Source organism: Asterias amurensis, chromosome 14 (genome assembly GCF_032118995.1).
Source record: "Asterias amurensis chromosome 14, ASM3211899v1".
NCBI lineage: Eukaryota > Metazoa > Echinodermata > Asteroidea > Forcipulatida > Asteriidae > Asterias > Asterias amurensis.
Window position 1 is genome coordinate 2,996,982 of NC_092661.1, and position 21,224 is coordinate 3,018,205.

Genomic DNA, 21,224 nt, shown 5'->3' on the forward strand with positions numbered 1-21,224 from the left:
TCCTTCATAAATTATTGAATGCTTAAATTGCTAGCTGTTATTGTATCGTTGTCCAATATTAATTGTTGTCTTGCTCTTGTACAAACAACAAATCCAGTGCAGTATCAGACATTCTGGTTTTGCCACTGCTTTTATCATTTAAAGCCATTGGACACTTTCGGTAAACAGTATTGTCCAAAGGCCCACACTTCGTGTATCACAACTTATATATAAAATAACAAACCTGTGAAAATTTAGGCTCAATCGGTCATCGGAGTCGGGAGAAAATAACGGGGAAAACCCACCCTTGTTTCTGCACGTTTTGCCGTGTCATGACATGTGTTTAAAATAAATCCGTAACTCTCGATATCGAGAATTGATAATTGATTTAATGTTTTCTCAAAAACAGTAAAGCATTTCATGGATTAATATTTCAACAGAAGTCTTTCTGTGAACTTTCTTAAATCTGTGAACTTTTAATTGTTTTCTGTTCCGAAAGTGTATGATGGCTTTACTGATGTGTTTAATGATGTTTTTATGTACAAGTATTTTACCTTTTCATTTGTGTGTTGTCATTGCTTGATTCTATAAGTTTGTAAACTATTGATTGTTTTTGTGTCATAACAAGTCTTTTATGTGTGTCTTGATACTTGCAATGATTATGCCTTTAATTGTTTTTCAGTTTTCAGAGAATTAATATCCATGACTTTACTTTTATGTTTACATGTACATTTCCTTTCCAGTTTATATATATCTTTTGTACTGGCCGCTTTCGGGTTGTATTTCACTTGTTTTTATGTGCCTGCCTTTAGGAGGCATCTATTAACTTTTGCTTTTGTTTCCTTGTTTTTGCAATTATTGATTTTATGATTAGCTTTATTACCTTTTGTGTGTAAATACTTGCATATTTATGTTTATCACTTTTGATCCCTCACTGACCGTAGTACTTCACTGCTTTTGGTGATAGTAAAAACGCAAATAGCACTTAAACAAAAACTAGTTAAAACCTAACTGCGTAAATTTTGTATTTTGGGTTGAACATGTTGAAGAAAGATTTAGCTGTGTTGGCGGTCTCCCTATGTATGTAGGCCGCAACCATTAGGCCTAGATAGCTTGCTTGGTAGAGTGCCAGCACGTTCAAAGTCCCGCTCTCATCAATTCTTCTTTGCTCATTCCAATATTTAAATAAAACTAGTTTTGATATACTTGCCAAGAAAGTTATGTTAACACTGATCTAGCGCATTGCTGGGTTGAAATGTTTCTACAATTTTCATTATTTTATTTTAAGTTATGAATATCTTACCTGAATTAATATTTCCAAATGTTAGTGAATAATTCTAACGAGAATTTATTTTTAAGTTTGAGTGGAGGTCAAATAGCGACAGGCATGACATTTTTCCTATCGTAGTCTGATTTCAAATTTTGTTTTGCCCTTGGGAAAGTTGTAATCATTAGATAGCCTGAAAAGTTCAATTAAATCCAACACCATGTATGCATGAATGTTAGCCCTTGTACTCTATAATAAATATTACTACTTTTTTTCCCGAGGACCAAATATCCAGTTTTTAACGAGTTCCTTTTGAAAATTACAGAAATAAAAGCTTGAAATCGCGCAGGAAATCACGTCGCCCATCTACCGAAGCCTCGTCCTCTAACAGCGAAGCCTCCTCATCTCACAGCGAAGAAGACGAGGAGACAGAGAGCCCTCCTCGGGCGGGGCCATCCAGGGTGGGGCCATCCAGGGCAGGGTCATCCAGGGTGGGGTCATCCAGGGCAGGGTCATCTAGGGCGGGGCCATCCAGAGAGAACTCAGCCAGCGTCGCCAGACCTAGTACTTCAAGACAGTTAAATGCCAAAGAAAGTCCAACCATTACCAGAGTAAGTGCCAAGAACATTCCGTCCAAGAGTAAAAACTCAGGTCAGTATAAGAGAGGTAAAGACACTGGACCAGAGTGCATTGTTAAAAACAGAAAAAACATGTCCCGACGACAGTGTCGAGTTGAGGGAGAGTGTGACGGTTGACTCAACGAGCGAGATTAAGCATTATGGGAGAGTAGATCTGCAATCTTGACCAAATAAGAACGATTTGATAATAGTTGTAACCCTCCGCATCACATCGCACTCCTTCTCGCCCTCACCCAAATACAGGCCTGTATGCTGTGCCTTGAAAGGGCAAGGGCACCAAGGCATTTTCTCCTTGGTAAAGGGCGCCCTTTGAGGAAATTGTAAATTTCTACTGCAGCAGTTGAAGGGCGCCAAGGCATTTTCTCCTTGGTAAAGGGGCACCCTATGAGGAAATTGTTAATTTCTACTGGAGCATTTCAAGGGCACCAAGGCAATGACCAGGGGGCATGGAGGCCATCACCTTTGGTGACTCCGTGAAGTACTAGGCCTGCAAATGATATTGATGTCTCATGTTGGGGCAAGGACTGCGTTGGGATCGAGCATTCAGGTGGTCGGGTTGGCTTAGTGGTATCTTTCCTCACCTTCCACCTCTAGAACGAGGGGTTCGAATCCCATCGGGGGCACTACATGGATTGGGTTTCTGTCCCAACGTGACCGCGGAGGTAGAGCAACATTTTGGTCGGGATTGTAGGTCATATTTAGGCAGGTTGGGTCAATTTCGAATATGCGTCCTTAAAAAGGCTAATTTTGGTGATGAAGTGTTTTGCACTGATTTGGCAAATGCAAACCATTTATCAGATACTGAGATAACGTTTCTACTTGAGTACTTTTCCACACAATTCAATGCCAGGTTTCACTCCACATTTACCGTTGGTTCCCTTTTGGTGCTGACATTATTTTTATTTTTATTTTCTAAGTTTCATTCCATAAAAGTTGTTTGTGTTTTTTTCATAAAATTCTTCTGGAGTCTGTGATTTTTCTATGAAGCAGTTTTCCATTTCATTTTGATAGTTAGGAATTGTTGGACGTTGAAGTTGCTGGAAATGTCAGTGGGTTTGATCTTACTTTTGATTATTAGATGAAATCACGGAATAAAACCTGAATAAATCCCAAAGGAAAGAGAGCCTTCAAACTTTCTTCAAAGAAGGAAAGCCTTCTCCAAAGGGAGAAATAAGTAGTCCACAATGTGACTCAAACTCAATTCAACCTAAGAGCCCTCTTTTATTGAGACAGTTGGAGAACATTTGTATGTATTTGGGGGCAGATAACAAAATTATTAAAACCAGACACAATTTGTGCTTATCTCGCCATCAGATGAATCTAGTTCCTCAATCAGAGTTACATATCTTGTTTAACAATAACAATAACAAGGAATAATTCTTTTTGTTGGATAAAGGGCAAAGATAATGTTATGCCAACTCTCACTTTCGTAATTCAGCTAAAATAAACAACTTTAATAGGAAATTAAAGGCACTGGACACATTTGGTAAACAGTATTGTCCAAAGGCCCACATTTCGTGTATCACAACTTATATATAAAATAACAAACCTGCGAAAATTTAGGCTCAATCGTATGGAGTCGGGAGAAAATAACGGGGAAAACCCACCCTTGTTTCCCCACGTTTCGCTGTATCATGACACATGTTTAAAATAAATCCGTAATTCTCGCTATCGAGAATTGATATTGTTTTACTGTTTTTTTCGAAAAGTAAAGCATTTCATGGAATAATATTTCAAGAGAAGTCTTTCACCATTACCTTCTGTAAACCCTGACACTTATTTGTAAATCTGTGAACTTTTATTTTTTTTCTGTGCCGAAAGTGTATATAATGGCTTTAAAGACCAGTATTCTCACTTGGTGTGTCCCAACATATGCATACAATAAAATAATTATGAAAATTTTGTCTCAATTGGTCATCGAAGTAGCAAGAAATTAATAAGAACACAGTTGTTGAACAGACTCGTTGCACAAATGAAATTGTTGCTTTCAGATGTCTGGGAAAGACTTCAGGCTCTGTCAGAAGTCTTTGTCAGATTCAAAATCTTTTAGTGAGAAATTACCTCTTTCTCAAAAACTACTTTACTTCAGATGGAGTCGTTTCTCACAAGGTTGTATACTATCAACAGCTCTCCATTGCTCATTACAAAATGAGTTGTTTTGCTAAAATATAGTTTGATTACCAAATGTGTCCTGTGCCTTTAGGCATTCGTTTCCTCAAAGCAAGTCATTGATCCAGGAACTTTCACAAAATGTTTTGTTATCTTTCTTGATACAAAGTTGCCAAAAAAATCAGCATAACTCTGACAATAATCAATATATGACACTGCTCTTACAAACAACAATAACATCTATTGTTTCCTTTTGTTTAAAGCAAGGAGAAAGCACTTGACACTATTGGTAATTACTCAACATAATTGTTGGCATAAAAACTTACTTGGTGTCGAGCAATAGAGAGTTGTTGACAGTATAAAACATTGAGAAACTGCTCCCTCTGAAGTAACGTATTTGAGAAAGAAGTAATATCTCACTAAAATATTTGAATTGAATTCGAGACCTCATCTGAGGTCTCAAATTCAAGGCATCTAAAAGCACGCAACTTGTGCGACAAGGGTGTTTGTTTCTTCCATTATTCTCTTGCAACTTTGACAACCAACTGAGTCAAAATGTTCACAGGTTTGTTATTTTATGCATGTTGAGATACACGAAGTGAGAATACTGGTCTTTGACAATTACCGAATGTGTCCAGTGCTTTTAACAAACATGGAGGAAGGAAACTAAATTGATAGAGTTCTGATCGTAGACAAAGATGTGTGAACAAACTATTATAGCTTTCCTTTTAAACAAGATAGATAATTTAGTATATCAAATGATCTCTTGAACATTTTCCAAAGTGCATTATTTGTCTCCTGACAAAGGCCACATAGAATTCTTCCGCAAATCCTCAGTTTTGTTAGTTCAGCTAAAATATACAAATATCACTTCCTTATTCAAAACTAAAAATACCGTTTTCTCCACTTAAGTAATTGGTCCTGCCTAGGATTTAAAAAGTAATTGGTCTGCACTTCAAGTGAAATAATATGGGTTTTTGTTGTTTGAATGTATTGCTTTTTAATCCTGATTTGAATTCGAACCATTCATGGAAATTAAAAAACACAGACTCGATCACAAATCCTCAATGCAAAATTGTTATTTATCTGTTTTTGTACTGTTGTGCTATTTATCAAAACTCTAAATCACAATCAATTTAATTTATTGAAATTATTTGTTCTTAAACCCTTTAGAGAAATCAATGTTTAGTATTATGCTGACAGGAACTGTAAGACCTTGCCCACTTCTGAAGAGTTGAGGAGAATAATATGATACTTTTGAAATAAAGTTGAGATCGGTAATTGATAACTTGTTGTGTTTGTGTCTTGTTGTTTACTAATAAAAAATACACTTGCCTATAGGTAATTACTCAAAATAATTGTTAGCATAAAAACTTACTTGGCAACGAGCAATGGAAAGCTGTTAAATGAGCGTCAGCTGTGGTGGGCCGAGATGTAGAACAAAGAGGTACTCCAGTAGCTTTTTCCCTCGTACTGCATCTCTTTGGAACTCCTTGTCTGGTGCATGTTTCCCTTCATCCTATGATCTTCCATCTTTTAAGAGGAATGTCAATTCCTACCTTCAGCTCCACTGTGTTTCTGCATGTCTACGTTTTCTTCCTTGTAGCCCTTTACCTAGAGTGGCTTTTAGCCTTGTTTTGTGCGACTTGCATAAAAAAAAAAAAAAAAGGGTAGCCACGCCCCTTCAAGGGTTTTAATAGACCAACCACCAAACACATCTACATCTATGCTAATAATTGTCAAAGCCTTTTCAGCATCTAGACAAGGTGAGAAGACAATGAAGAAAAGTCAGTGTTTAGATGTGGGAGGAAAACCCGAGAGAATTATTCCGTGGAAAGCCCACGAAGTCAAGTAGGGACTGAAAACCCAATCCATAAAGTGCCCCGGTGGGATTCGAACCGGGGTCCCCAGAGGTGGCAGGCGAGGCAAGACACCATTGGGTTAAAAACATAAAAGGACATTTTTTGTAACATGCCACAAGACTGCAAAAGATTGATTGCCGAGTTTTGATAGATTTTACCCGAAAGTTTAGACTTAAATATAATTATTTTTAGGAACAGTCTACCAATCGTTAGCGATTGTGTTCAAACACTAATGCATGTTACATGTATGTTGTGCAATGACCATGGTCTACCTGAACTTCATGTACGTTTTTCGTTAGTAAAGAGAAAAGAACATCCATTGAATATAATCACTTTTGCAAAACTGGACCATGTTATTTTGATCTAAGAGGAAGTCGGAAATATTAATCAGACATAAATATTATTAAATGCAGCGTCCCATTATGGGATAACAATCTTTACAACGAGGGTCCGTGTTTATAAAGCTTACAGAGCTCTTTGCTAAACAAAAACTGAGTGGGGCACCAGTCCCAACAATGTAAACTTAATGTAGTTGTGGCTGGTAACCTGTTTCAGTTAAGCAATATATTTCCGTGCTTAGCGAGTTGTTGTGCTTACACAAAACTGTATGAAATTGTTCCCATCAGAACAGTTTGGATTTTATGATGAGCGGACCTTGTTGACATATGAGGCAGAACAATGTTACTTTTATTCAAACTTCTGTCCGGCATTTAAATCTAGATTTCTTCACTGTGCACTGTTTTCCTCCAGCGTGCAAAGATGTATCCAATAATTGTTTTGGTTGTTCTTGTATTGTCTTATGGATGCAGAGCGTGTGTCATCACGGGCCATCCGGAGGATACCGTAGCCGAGATAGGAGAGAATGCCACGCTGACATGTACCACTGACTTTACAAACTGCCGAGATAATGTGTGTACGATTCATTGGGAGCGTGAAACAAATAACAGATATATAGCCCTTTCTACGTGTGATTATGTGTATCCTAATTATCAAGACAGATATTCAGTGTCTCCTGGCCCTGAATGGTCTTTGGCGATTAAAGGAGTCCGGTCAAGTGATATGAGGCGATATCGATGTCGCATTTACTCACATGAAAGTCAAAGCTCACACAATTCTCTCCCTGCAACCCTCATCATACCACCACTAATCGACATCATTGTCCAGCCGCCTAGTCGTCCAATAACAACGGGAGATAATACTATATTTCACTGCAACGTTCAGTCACAGCGTGGAGCTCTACCGACCCTCAACGTGAAATGGTTTGTGAATGGAACCGAGGTCAGAAGAATTCAAGATCAATCATTGTATCGTTTGGATAACGACGGGTACATCTTAACATTTCTCAAGATAAGTGTTAACCACACCAACGTGTATTGTAAAGCATTCAGTGGAACTACATCTGTGAAAAGAAGTAATACTTATCTGATACTCATTCATCCTCAGAAGAAACAGATAGCATCCACTACTCAAGAACCTGGGACTGAAGAGTCTCTCAACGTCAACCCAACTGAGTTTCACCCCGACACTGATGAGCCTTCCGCTACTCAAGTACCTGAGACTGAAGAGTCTCTCACCGTCAACCCTACTGAGTTTCCCTCCGACACCGATGAGCCTTCCACTACTCAAATACCTGAAACTGAAGAGTCTCAGCCGAACTCTGGCAGCACAACTTCCCGCAACATGGTGCATTCACACTCAACAACACCAACAGAGAGAAACATACCCAGTGTGACCGTAGAGGGAGCACATCAGTCCCCATCCATCCATCCTTCTACCACGAATCCTGATCTTAAACTCCAAGACTCATCCTCGGTTGATAATACTACATTCATCATAGTAGGGGGACTTATCGCTGCTGTCTTCTTGATGCTGATCATCTCATTTCTTATCTACTGTATCGTCTTCAAAAGGCAATCCAAAGCGACACACAACACACGTTCTGCATCTACACCTCAAGATGATGGAGGAGAAAGTGATGCAGACGGGATATCAGAAACCCAACTGCACGGAGACACTCCGAGGTGTGTTCAAGAAAATGAGCACACTAGCTCTGCAGTCGAGAGGTCAGTTGAGTCCCCGGGAGAAACAGTTGCTGTAGTAGTGACACCGGACTTACACCAGCAGGCTGACACAAAACATGATCAGGACAATGTAGACAAACCTCTGTCCACTGAAACTGGTGAATCGGTCAAGGATGGGGAGAAACGTAAATATAAAAAGATTCATCTTGAGTCCATGTATGCTGTGGTGGATAAAAGTGGCGCCAAAAGTAAAACATTTGGCGCCATTTCCACTGAGGATGTATCTCAGAAAGACTCAAAAGGTGGGAAGAATGGATCAAAGCTGAATCGTGGAACAGACACCGCTCAGACCGTGAGTAGTATAAATTCCAAACATGAAAGTCCGTCTGAGAGTCAGAAACCAACCGTCGCTTTGAGGGATTTGCCGGTACCAGGATGCGTCATTCCGTACCATCTCTCCAAACGCCGAGCCAGCACATTGACCCACCAAGCCCAGGCCGGGCTAGAGCAGACGGCAGACCGTGGTGAGGACGGTCTTGTCAAGGATGACCCAAGACAGAGAAATGTGGAAGGTCTGATCTACGCTGACTTGAATCTATCGCGAGGATCGGCAAGAATCATCAACACGGAGGAGGAGACGCTTTATGCTGACATTGGAAACAACAATTAGACTTTGTATAAGATGGGGGGGGGGGGGGTTGTGGCTACACGCCTTTAAAATGATGATAAAGTGAAATGAAATCAGAGAAAGAGATGGTAGAAAAGAAATTATCACATGTTCTTTTTCAGTCTCTATCTAAAACAACATCAAGTTTACTTATTGTAATTTAAAGTCGACTGTTTTACTGATGTTGTTTGTTGCCTTCGATGACAATGAATAGACATAGGGGCCTACTCAAAACATGCTTTGTAAAGACTAGTCTTTGACAACTCAACACATGCTTTGTCTCCTAATTCTTCATTTGCGTGTACAAGATCCAACGCTATCAACCCCTGAGCTCCCTTTCCATGTAGTAAACTCTATAAAGATTTCTGACAGTAAGCCTCTATAATTAAAGAATATAGAGACTTGAGGACAAGTCGTTAAATGTCTGTCGCGGTGATATCGAAACGGCTCTCTCGCATTATCTCGCGAGACTGCTGCCCTTAAAACTATACTGCTCTTTATTAAATGAGAGCTTAGTCGTGAGCGCAGCCGTCTCGCGCAGAGCTATCAGCCGTCTCGCAAGATAGTTGCGACATAGCCGTCTCGCTATCACCTCGACAGGCATGTAACGACTTGACCACAAGTCTACTTATGTTGTTTATTATTGTTGCTCATTGGCCTTTAAGATGGGCGTGTTCTTTTCAGTTATAAAAAGGAAGTCAGAGTCGAACATTAGGAGGAACTAACACAGTTAAATTTTTACTCAGAAAACTCATTGTAGAAATTAAATTGTATTATTTCATTAATTTACTCCCAAAAAAATACTCAAGATGAGGAGGAACTAACACAGTTAAATATCTACTCAGGAAACTCATTTTAGAAATTAAATTTCATTAATTTTCTCATAAAAAACACTCAAGATGAGCACTATAGCTAACATTTTATATAACTGCTTTTTTTTTTTTTTAATAAATTGCATTTGTATATATCAGATATCAAAGTTGTCTGCTTGAAGGCACTGTACACTAGTGGTAATTACTCAAAATAATTGTGAGCATAAAAACTTACTTAGTAACAAGCACTAGAGAGTTGTTGATAGCATAACACATTGTGAGAAACGGCTCCCTCTGAAGTAAAGTTGTTTTAGAGAAAGAAGCAGTCTTCATTAAAATATTTGAATTGAATTCGAGACCTCACCTGAGGTCTCGAATTCAAGCATCTGAAAGCACACAACATGTGCGACAAGAGTGTTTTTTCTTCCAATATTCTCTCGCAACTTCGACGACTAAGAGTTCAAATTTTTACAGGATTATTATTTTATGCATATGTTGAGATACACCAAGTGAGAAGACTGGTATTTGACTATTACTAAAGGTGCAGCAAAGTTGTCTGCTTAAAGGAAGGTTACATAATTGGTAAGAAACAAAAATCGTGATGATCATAGATTTACATTAAAACTTACACAGTCTAATGATGATGATAGTAGAAAACACCCCTTGAAATATTTCTGTCTGAAATGTCATATTTGATGAGAAATATCTAGTTTCGCTCAGTCTAGTTACTCGCTCAGTGAGCGTTTTATTCATTTTTGTTTTGGCATCGATGCAATGCAAAATTTGTAATCGGTTTTCACTATTGTCTCGTGACCCAGATGTCCGATCGATATCAAACTTCTACAGGTTTGTCAGTATATGTATATGATGGAATACATAAAGTGCTTACACCGCCAGCAACTGTGTTGTTAGCAAAAACAAATTCTGTAATCTTCCTTTAAAACACTCTATATCAATTGTGCCCCGGTGGTCATTGCTAGAGTATGCAATAACTTGTCATCAATTTGTAGCAATGATAACTGTGTGGAGTATTTGACGAACCAGATAAGCCAGTACATCACAGGATAGATTACTTTAAAACTCAATTTAAAAATGTAAGAATTGATATCCTTCTTGTCACTGTTTGACCTAAAAAGAGTCTTATTGTTTTGAGAAACCGTTTTTGACTGAGAAATGCGCAAAAATTTTCCAGGAAAAAGAGCTACTTCTAACATTTGTATAATACATTGCACTTTACCAAAACCACTCATACTGGCGAGTGCCTAATGGACGTTCATTCAAGTTACAGCGTACAGAAACTATTTATTCATAACCCATTTCTATAATTTATAGGGACAGGCCTTTAGTGTTGGTGTTTTAGTGCATAACATCTCAAACAAGGAGCAATTTCATATCGCAACATTTTGAGAGATATGTAATTACCCATAGTGTCCACTGCCTTTAAAGGAACACGTTGCCTTGAATCGGTCGAGTTGGTCTTTGGAAAGCTCTTGTATTCATTTGTTATTAAATCCATATGATTAGAAAGGTATTTTAAAAGTAGAATAAAATGATCCACACAAGTATCACTCGAAACTGCGTGGTTTTCCTTTTACCTCGTCGACAAACACGGTCGGCCATTTATGGGAGTCAATTTATTAATAATTGTATTAGTCCCATAAATGGCTGAACGTGTTAGTTCGCAAAGTAAAAGGAAAACCACGCAATTTCGAGGCCTATTAATTGTGTGGATCATTATATTCTACCTTCAAAACATCTTTCTAACCATATGTATATTCATAACAAACGGTTTCAAACGCTTTTTATAGACCAACTCGTCCGATCCAAGGCAACGTGTTCCTCTAAATATACGGTAATACAATGGGTCAAAATCAGAAACTTATACTGTCAAAACATCAATTGTCATAAGGAGCTCATCGCAAAAATTGTTACCAGTCAACCTACAAAACGCCACACGAACATTTTAATGGTATCCTGCTCATAATAAATAAGTAATTCATCAAGGCCACGGACTCGCATAAATGTTTTAAAGCTGGAGGTCGCCGCGTTTGAATAATCGATTTTTTTAACGTGATAATTATCGGTAAACTGTGAAACTCTACGACGATAAACCAGAGTGAGACAATGGCCGTATTGAGTGGTTTGATTTTCCTCTTGCCCTACAAGGCAAGTCCTTCATGAATATCTCGGGCATCTCTGCCGTCAGATGTTCAGTTCGGTGTCTCAGTTATCATGGATGTTTCTCTTTCAACTACGATCACATCAATCAAGTCTGTCAGGTGAACAACGCCAATGCTGAGCACGTCTGTGACAACCTTCAAGGAATGCTGCATCATTCGTATAAAGACGCAACTGCCAAACCAGTAAGTTATCACTACAGGCATTTGCTTATTTCATTTGCACTAATTATTCGTATTTTGTGCTTTCTGCTCAACACTCGAGACTTCTGATGGATGATACCCAGGTCACTTCCGTTTTATGGACTTTAAAGAGGTAACTCTGTTTCAGCCCCAGAAGACGGTGACGACAGTCTCTGGAATAACAGCTGATTGTAGTCTACAAAGCGTGTCTGGCGACTTGCATGACAACAAATTATAATATATAAAATAAATAAATAATAAAAAAAAAGTGGGCCCTGGCCTTAATTATTTAAAGGTGACGAGAGAAACAGGTAACGATTATTAACTATGGCAACGGATTTGCGTTAATTTTTAATCGAGTACACTTTCTCGAGGTTATTACGTGAGAATAACTGGATTTATTAGTTTATCAGTTAACGGTGAAACTGTATGAAAAAGCCGGAGTATAAAAATGGCCGTTCGCAGTAGTTGGATGTTTTTCTTGCTTGAGATGTTTCTTGAGGTTTCAGCGTCTTATAGTGTGAGTGGTCTTTACCGAGGGGTCTGGTACCAGCCGGTAGAGCACCACGCCCTACTAGGCCGGTCCTTCATGAATATCTCAGGTATCTCTGCCGTCAGATGTTCAGTTCGGTGTCTAAGCCATCATGGATGTTTCTCTTTCAACTACCATCACATCAATCAACTCTGTCAGATGAACAACGCCATCGGAGAGCAAACCTGCGACAACTTTCAAGGAATGCAGTATGTTTCGTATTACGACGCAACTGCAGAACCAAGGACTTGTCAGGTATTTGATAATTTCATTACACTTGTACTTATTTATCGTGTTTTTTATATTATACATAATTCTTTTTTCTCCAAATTTTGACAAAGACTGTAGAGGTATTTTTGAAATAATACAAATTACAATTGTGTTTGATATCCAGCTTGCTCTACAGAACAGTCATGTGTCAGACAATGGGAAATGCACTTCTTCGAATGCCAGTTTTGGTGAGTAAATTGTTACAGGAGGCATAATATTTTCTACTGCATTAAAGAAGTTTGTATTCTGTTGATTATTTTCTGTATTATTGCGGGTGTCGTGGTCCAGCGGGTCAGAGCATCTGGCTCAAATTTTGTTGGTTAACCTGTGTGTCCTTGATCAAGACACTTTACAATAATGATTGCTTCTCTCCACCCAAGGGTAGAAATATGGGTACCTGTAAGGGCAGAGATGGTTTATGTGAATGAGATTAGCTTATACTAGAGCGCGGTAACTAGTAGTCTTGGTGCAAGACGTTTCTCTTTTCCCTTTCACGCACACCGCGGCCAATTCACCAACCACACCGACTCACCTGACTTAGTCCACTCACCTCCGGGGCGGTGAGTGGACTAAGTCAGGTGAGTCGGTGCGGGCGCTGTCGGTGAATTGGCCGCGGTGTGCGTGAAAGGGAAACGAGAAACGTCTTGCACCAAGACTAGGTAACTCGCAGCACTGGCTGTAGATTCCCCAGTGAGCTGAGGTGGTAATAAATCAAATAAGGCTCAGTGACAGTGACAAGGGGTTAATGATGTGAAGTGCTTTGAGACGCCCTTCGGACTGTGATAAAGCGCTATATAAAAATCGATTCGTATCTTTAGTATTAGTATTAATATAATAGTATTGTAGGCATTTTGTCACAATATTTAATGTATATTTATGTTCCCAATGCAGAGAAACTCGGTCTTGAAGATGGTTCGATCCACGATGAGAGCCTCTCTGCATCAAGTAACTACAACGGACGTCGAAAGTCAACAGCGGCTGGTGGCCGTCTCAACAAGCTACCGCCTGATGATAATACCATAGGAGCATGGCAACCCAGCGTTTTTAATACCAACCAGTGGATACAGGTGAATTTAGGCAACCCGACCTACGTCACTGGGGTACTCACACAGGGGCGTAACGGTGGAAACGCCCAGTGGGTGACAAAGTACAAAGTGCAGTTCGAACCGCCCTCACCGGCATGTCTTTTTGACGTGAAAGACCAACTTGGCCAAACTCAGGTATGCTGATATAGCTTCCCTTGGTTTACAATTTTTTGAAATATAAAAATCTCTCATTACGAAAATAACAATTTATTTACGTTATTTATCCACTTTTTAGATATTCAATGGCAACACCGATAGAAACAGCATCGTGGAGAGGCGCTTCTTCAAGCCCGTCTTGGCGGTCAAGATTCGCATCGTACCCGTTGAGTGGTATGGTGCCATCGTGCTGCGTTTTGAACTGCTTGCCAGTGGCTGTAAATAAAGTTGTTTCAATTACATGCAGTAAAAGCCCAACGTTACCTTTGTAAAGCGAAATAATATAAAACAAATCTTACAATACAATAATAACCATTTTTGTGATCTTGTGACGTCACCGTCTTTGCTTAGCAATTTAAATATCACCTTTTGTTACCCACTTTCGCAAAGTTACCTCGGCTATAATTTTATTTAAAAGAAAATTTATGTGGCCTTAATGACAGATTGATTTTATGTACGATAAGATAAGAATGATATCAATTGTTTTTTGTTAACTGAGGACTATGCCTAAGTTATAGCCCTAAGTCAGGAATATCTCTGTGAAATCGACCAAAATGTCTTTTCCATACGACACACAATAGTATGATCAATATATATTTGGTTTGCGGTAACACCATGGGTGCATATCTACTTGCCAGGTATAGTTTGTTCTTAGGGAACTGTCTTGCTTTATTCTACTGCCGTGGAGTAGAAAATCGGAGGTTCGGGAGACTTCTCAGTTCTGAAAAGAACTGTCCTGCTTTATAACTATTACCAGGGCGGATGGTATAGAAATTTGACTGGACTACTACTTTAGCTTTAAGGATCGTAATAACTGTACTGCCGCGGAGTCAGTTCGGAATTGGTCTCAACGTTTCGACTAGCTTGCTCTAGTCATCGTCAAGAGACAACTCTACCTGGCAAGTAGATATGCACACATGGTGTTACCGCAAACCAAATATATATTGATACCCCACCATGCAATGCCTCAAATCCTATAATAGTATGATCCTTTACATACCTTGCCCATGTGGGTTGTTGGCCCATCCTTCATCCCAACATAAATTGATACATTGTTGATTAATATTAACATCTTTTCCAAAAAGGGCAGCTAAAGTCTAGAAAGGTTGGCTCTTTTTACAGCCCTACGTTTAAAAACAGAAATTGCTGACGATTCAAAATGACAGGTCTGAAGAGAATATTAAACACAGAAACGTAGGAACTTAGTGTTATCATTATTAATATTACTGGCTTTTTTAAAACATTGTAAACTAATTAAGTGACTTCTTGTCTAATTGGTCAAAATAAATTTGAGAATAAGAATAACTCAATACTGGTCTAGCCACGGACTACGCAGCCTGGCTGATCATCTGCCTTCAAGTCTCCAGCCTTTACATCGTAGAGCCTGCACTTACCAGAAGTCATGACGTAGTCGAAAGACAAGCAGCTTTTATCCCTCTTACACCTCTTAAAGCATTGCATGATTGACTTTACTTCGGCCAACAGAGGGCGTGAATCGTCGACACATTCAACTTGTCCGTTGAACATCATTGTGGACATCGGGGCATGGAAAACAATGGGTCTTCTATGACCATTATAATAGCAGTTGTATGCTGAGCAATGGCTGTCAGCAAAAAAAATTATACATAATCACTGGCTGGCACAGTTTTGTTTTGAAGGTTTAAAAGTCTCAATATTGGTGTTTTTGTTTTTGTTTTGTGTTTGGTGGTCTTTTAAAACAAATCCAGTGCAATAGTTTACTGATTTTGTTTTACTTGCAAACAATTTAAACTCAGTATATGCATCCGCAATTCGGCTTTCTGGCCGCCATGCTTGCATTTTTAATAAGCCCATTATATTATATTAAGTTTTAATAATACTTAGTGGCGTGTTGATGCCTACGCATTGGTGAATCCATCTACTTATTTCTTTGGTTTTTTTGCACCTGAGTGACAACTTTTGTAACGGTTCTATAATAATGACTATTAGTAGTATTTGGAAGGGATTTCTCGTGGTGTGGTTCGTATTTTGGGGATATTGTTTGTTTAATTTCATTTTTTATCCTGTTGCGCTTTTAATTTTCATAGAGTGGTATTTTTAACCAGAATTAATCAAAATCATCCAGCAAGTGCATCTAATGCTTCGCTCGGCCCCAGCGGCCACCAGTCTATCCAGGACCGCTGGGATGGGCTAATCGCTTGCACAGATTCTTGTTCAGGAAGTACGTCATGCGTACACTGCATAGAAATATGGTGCAGTGTGAGTGTGATGCATGATGGGACTGTGCACTATTACACCAATGACAGTGCATGATACCTTTGCCCATCCCAGCGCCTTTGGTTAAAGCAAGGCGCTGGGGACGAGCGAAGCTCATTAACTTTACGCGGGAGACGCTACAATCCGCCGACAGAGGGCGCGATTCCTACTTAAATACTTAGTCAGATACCCTAAACCAAATTCAAGGCTGAACGTATAGATGGAGTCGAGCTTGATAAATCACGTGTGTCCCATTCAGAAACGCATGCGGCAGCAGAATTTCTCAAAAACATGGACGGAGGGGAGTGACTTGCTTCTTCGAGAGAATTTTGCCCGCAATTTGGCTCCATTTTACCGTTTCCTGAAAAAAAAAAACGGTAGCTATGAAGTGCAAGACATGTGCTCACGAAGTAAATGCAAAAAGTAAGTTTGGAATATATATATTTATTGTGGAAACCGGAGCTTGTAAAGTTGTGTGTGATAAAACTGATAGCCCCCCTTGACTTGTGCGTTATTTGTAAAAGGGGTAGGCGGAGTCGGGACGTGGCCAAGGAGGCGGTGGGGGAGGAGGCTGATGCATGATCGCAACAACACCCAGACTTTGAATATAATACACATTAATGCAAACTCAGCTCAATGACTTTGACTCTGACTTTGACTCTTGTAGTTGACAACAAATATTGATTTTTATTTTTTATTTTTTTAGGATATAAAAATTACATTCCTTTCAGTTCACAGATTTTCAACAAAATGTCACAATTGTGTAAAGTTGTTTTTTATTAATATTATCAGTGAGTTTTTTTCTTTGTATCACTCAGCGATGACCGCATATTTTACATCACTACCAATAATTAATAGCACAGACAGCATTTTTTGAATGAATGAAAACAGACCTACCAAGTCTCACGCATTAGGCGTGAGACTCACGCATTTGGGCTCTGTCTCGTGCTCACACGCATAGCAACCATTTTATCACGCATTTCGGCCAGACCGGGAAAAAAATAAAAATTAATAACAATGCATTGCCAAATCGCGCTCGTGTGTACAAAAACGCAATCTAAAATGTTTGCACAACCTTCAAACTGCACGCAGTTTATCAGAATCATCAACCTTGAGCTGCCGTACAAATTTGCAGATTGCACACGCTTTTGCTCTTTCAGCAGGTTCAGCTAAGATTCGGCAGAGCGCAAAATGCTTTGGCGCAGAAGTTTTTTCCCGATTCATTTAGCAAATTCGTTAAATGCGCTCCACTAGCGAAGACACAACAGGCAGAAGAAGTGAGCAAGGGATTTTAGACATCATTTTTAGTCAATTTTATTTTTTTATTTTTCGGGGGAAATAATCTGACACAATCGTACCTCCACATTAACCATCAACATCTACTGTGTACCTCATGTGACATTTAATTATTCTGAAGAGGTTTTTGGTGCATTTTGGGACACTTGTTTGTCGACAATTAAATTTCGGAATTTTGTTTTAGTTCATTAAAAAAAAACAAAAAAAGTTGGGCCGCGATTATACGAAAGGCCTTCTAAAACTGGCAATTCTTTTTCGGGGGAGGGGGGTGGGGGGTTGGTGGTGAGCTTTGGAAATTCTCAGGCACAGCTGGCCTCTGGACTTGGCATTTCTGTGAAAAGTCACTTATTGTCTTCATTCTCATTACAGCTGCATTACATGGTGTGGTCTATCATTCATACCTGCGTCTCAACTCTCACAAGAATGTTGAAGGTTGTCAGGAGGTCGTCGTTGCCAGAAAGACCTAGGACCACTGGTGAGTGAAACACTGGAGTTTTATCTAAAATGTCTTAGGAATTGTCCAAATTGTTTAGGTTTATATCTTGATGTTTACATACAGAAATGTTTGTACATTATTGTTGTTTAGTTGCCCCTGCTAGATCCATCAAAACACTCTTTTTTTTGTGCTTTCAGAGGTTTCAACATTTATATAACTCTGAATTTTTAAAATTGGCTTATGAAAAAAAAGATGCACAATAGATGAAACTCATTAGGTGATTTATTGCAAAATGGTTTCTTTTGAAGAATATAACGCCCAAAATATTTAGGTTCACCATTTTGTTTTTCTTCAAGGAAGACACAAAAACGAATCAGTGTAAAGGGTTTGCCACCTGTAGGGGGACCTCTGGTCAATTATGAAATGGTTTGAAAGAAAAAGGCACAATTTCGTTTTGAATAAAAGGTGGTTTATCATTCTGTAAATTTTGAAAAAAAAAGCAACCCCAAAGTTCTTTGTTGGTACTTTTTAATTTTATTTCAGAGGTTTTATATACCTTTGAAAACAGCAAAATTCAGTGATAAAGGTTCTATGCCAACCGTAGGGAAACCTCTGGCCATTGTTTTAACTGTGTTTAGTTGAAAAATGTACCACTTCATTTTAAAAGGCGATTTGTTTTATAATTTGGTAGTTTTTGAAAATGACCCTCCCCCCCCCAAATATTTGGTTAGAAATAGTTTTGTTTTATTTCAGAGGTTATATATTAAACTCTTAAGAAGAGCAACATTCAGTGATAAATATGGGTTCGCCACCCGTGGGGAAACTTCTGGCCAATTTTTTTAACTGTGTTTTAGTACTACATTTTTAAAGGCGATTTTTTTTATGATTTGGTAATTTTTGAAAATTACCCTCTCCCCTCCCCAAATATTTGGTTAGAATTATTTGTCTTATTTCAGAGGGTTTATATTTAACTCTTGAGAAGAACAACATTCAGTGATATGGGTTTGCCACCCGTAAGGAAACCCCTGGTCAATTTTTTAACTGTTTAGTATCACTTCATTTTTACCCTCCCCTCCCCACATATTTGGTTAGAAGAAGTTTTGTTTTATTTCGGAGGTTTTATATTAAACTCTTAAAAAGAGCAACATTCAGTGATAAATATGGGTTCGCCACCCGTAGGGAAACCTCTGGCCAATTTTTAAACTGTGTTTTAGTACTAAATTTTTAGAGGCAATTTTTTTTTAAATTTGGTAATTTTTGAAAATTACCCCCTCCCCAAATATTTGGTTAGAATTATTTGTCTTATTTCAGAGAGTTTATATTTAACTCTTAAGAAAAGCATCATTCAGTGATATGGGTTCGCCACCCGTAGGGAAACCGCTGGCCAATTTTATAACTGTTTAATTGAAAACTGTGCCACTTCATTTTAAAAGGCAATTTTTATTTTTTATTTGGTAACTTGAAATTTACCCTCCACCCTTCCCCAAATATTTGGTTAGAAATAGTTTTGTTTCATTTCTGAGGTTTTATATTTAACTCTTAAGAAGAGCAAAATTCATTGATATGGGTTCGCCACCCGTAGGGAAACTTCTGGCCAATTTTTTAACTGTGTTTAGAACCACTTCATTTCTGAAAGGCGATTTTTAAATAATTTATTTTTGAAAATAACCCTCTCCCCTCCCATCATATTTGGTTAGAAATATTTGTTTTATTTCAGAGGTTCTATATTTAACTCTTAAGAAGAGCAACATTCAGTGATACGGGTTCGCCACCTGTAGGGAAACCGCTGGCCATTTTTTTTTAACTGTTTAATTGAAAAATGTCATTTATTTTATAATATGGTAATTTCGGAAAACTACCCCCCCCCCCAAATATTTGCTTAGAAACAGTATTATATCAGAGGTTTTGTATTTAAGCCTTAGAATAGCAATCTTCAGTGATATGGGTTTGTCAAACCTCTGGCCAATTTTTTTAACTGCTGTTTATTAATTGAAAAATTTGCCACTTCATATTAAATATTATAGTTCATGAAAAAAAGCCCCCAAATATTTGGTTCTACATTTTGACTCTGAAAACAGAAGAGCAAAAATTCAGTGACAAAGGGTTTGCCACCCGTAAGGAAACCCCTGGCCGATCTTTTAACTGTGTTTGATTGAAAATTGCACCACTTCAAATTGAAAGTTGACATTTGGTAAATTTTGAAAAAAAAACAGGAAACCCTTCCAAATATTTTGATATACAAATAGGTTCGTTTTATTTCAGAGGTTTTATATTTTACCTGTGAAAACAGAGAGCAAAAATCAGTGACAGTCTGTAAGAAAATCCCTGGCCAATTATTTTTAAATGTTTGGGCAAAACAGCAAACAAGTTGGTTGATGTATCAAAATCTTTACCTTGGATGGATTCATCGCTACTGTGACAGGGTTTTGCTTCTTTCTGTTTTCTGAGCAAATAGAACCAATTAACCTATTTTGCTGAAACTTTCACTGTTTTTTCATCTTTGTAACCATTTGTGAAATCGACCCCAGGATGGTTACGGTCAAAGGTTCATTTTTTATGTAAAAGTAATTTTTTTTATTTACTTTTTTATATTAACAGGCATCAAGAGATTGAGTAATCCTGAAGAGAATCAACATCTTCGGATCTCTCTCAATTAGAGATCTCAAGACAAAAGCTCTCTGGAACAAGGAGATGAATTCACCACCGGCGACGTCGACAACGATGATGACCTGATGACACAGAGATGTCTTACTGATGAGGAGGCCGATTGTTTGACTGTGTTTGTCCATTGAAAAAAAGCGCCACTTCATATAAGGTGATTTATTAGTTTTGAAAAACAAGCCCCCAACTATTTGGTTTTCTATTTAAACTTTGAAAACAGAAGAGCAAAAATTCAGTGACAAAGGGTTCGCCACCCGTAAGGAAACCCCTGGCCGATTTTTTACTTGTGTTTGATTAGAAATTGTGCCACTTCAAATTGAAAATTGACATTAAAACTTTGAAAAATAACGTAAATCCCGCCAATATTTTGATATACAAATAGGTTCCTTTTGTTTTAGAGGTTTTATATTTTACCTGTGAAAACAGGAACAAAAATCAGTGACAAAGGGTTCGTGTCCGTATGGAAACCCTTGGCCAATACTTTTTTTAATGTTTGGGAAAAAAAGCAAACATAATTTGTTGATGTATAAAAATCTTTACCTCGGCTGGATTCATCGCTACTGTGACAGGGTTTGCTTCTTTCTGTTTTCTCAGCAAGTAGAACCAATTAACCTATTTTGCTGAAACTTTCACTGTTTTTTCATCTTTCTAACCATTGGCGAAATCGACCCCAGGATGGTTAGGGTCAAAGGTTCATTTTTTATGTAAAAGTAACCTTTTTATATATTTTTTTATATTTACAGGCATCAAGAGATTGAGTACTCCTGAAGAGAATCAACATCTTCGGATCGGTCTACACTTATAGATCTCAAGACAAGAGCTCATTGGAACAAGGAGA

General features: G+C 38.3%; 2 protein-coding genes across 3 annotated transcripts in view; both read left to right on the forward strand.

Moving 5' to 3' along the window:
• LOC139946765 (bromodomain and WD repeat-containing protein 3-like) overlaps nucleotides 1-21,224 on the forward strand; it is a 221,162-nt gene that overhangs the window by 12,949 nt on the left and 186,989 nt on the right. The window contains exon 8 of one of the 2 annotated variants that reach the window (XM_071944446.1): nucleotides 1,572-5,266. The exons of the other annotated variant lie outside the window; for it this stretch is intronic. The gene's annotated coding sequence lies outside the window, so the exon portion shown is untranslated. Of the gene's footprint in view, nucleotides 1-1,571; nucleotides 5,267-21,224 lie in introns of those variants that run through there. 2 annotated transcript variants of the gene reach the window in all.
• LOC139947298 (lactadherin-like) lies at nucleotides 11,533-13,984 on the forward strand. Its single transcript, XM_071945193.1, has 5 exons — nucleotides 11,533-11,718; nucleotides 12,206-12,502; nucleotides 12,642-12,705; nucleotides 13,409-13,737; nucleotides 13,838-13,984. Exons 1-5 carry the CDS (start codon nucleotides 11,533-11,535, stop codon nucleotides 13,982-13,984), a joined length of 1,023 nt encoding a protein of 340 aa, XP_071801294.1.

What these genes read in the sequence shown, in the direction of transcription:
- LOC139947298 (XM_071945193.1), top strand. Translation starts at nt 11,533, where the DNA reads ATGAATATCTCGGGCATCTCTGCCGTCAGATGTTCAGTTCGGTGTCTC. An exon ending in AAGACGCAACTGCCAAACCA is followed by an intron (nt 11,719 to 12,205) that starts GTAAGTTATCAC and finishes TTCTTGCTTGAG; the next exon opens with ATGTTTCTTGAGGTTTCAGC. An exon ending in TTCTTCGAATGCCAGTTTTG is followed by an intron (nt 12,706 to 13,408) that starts GTGAGTAAATTG and finishes TTCCCAATGCAG; the next exon opens with AGAAACTCGGTCTTGAAGAT.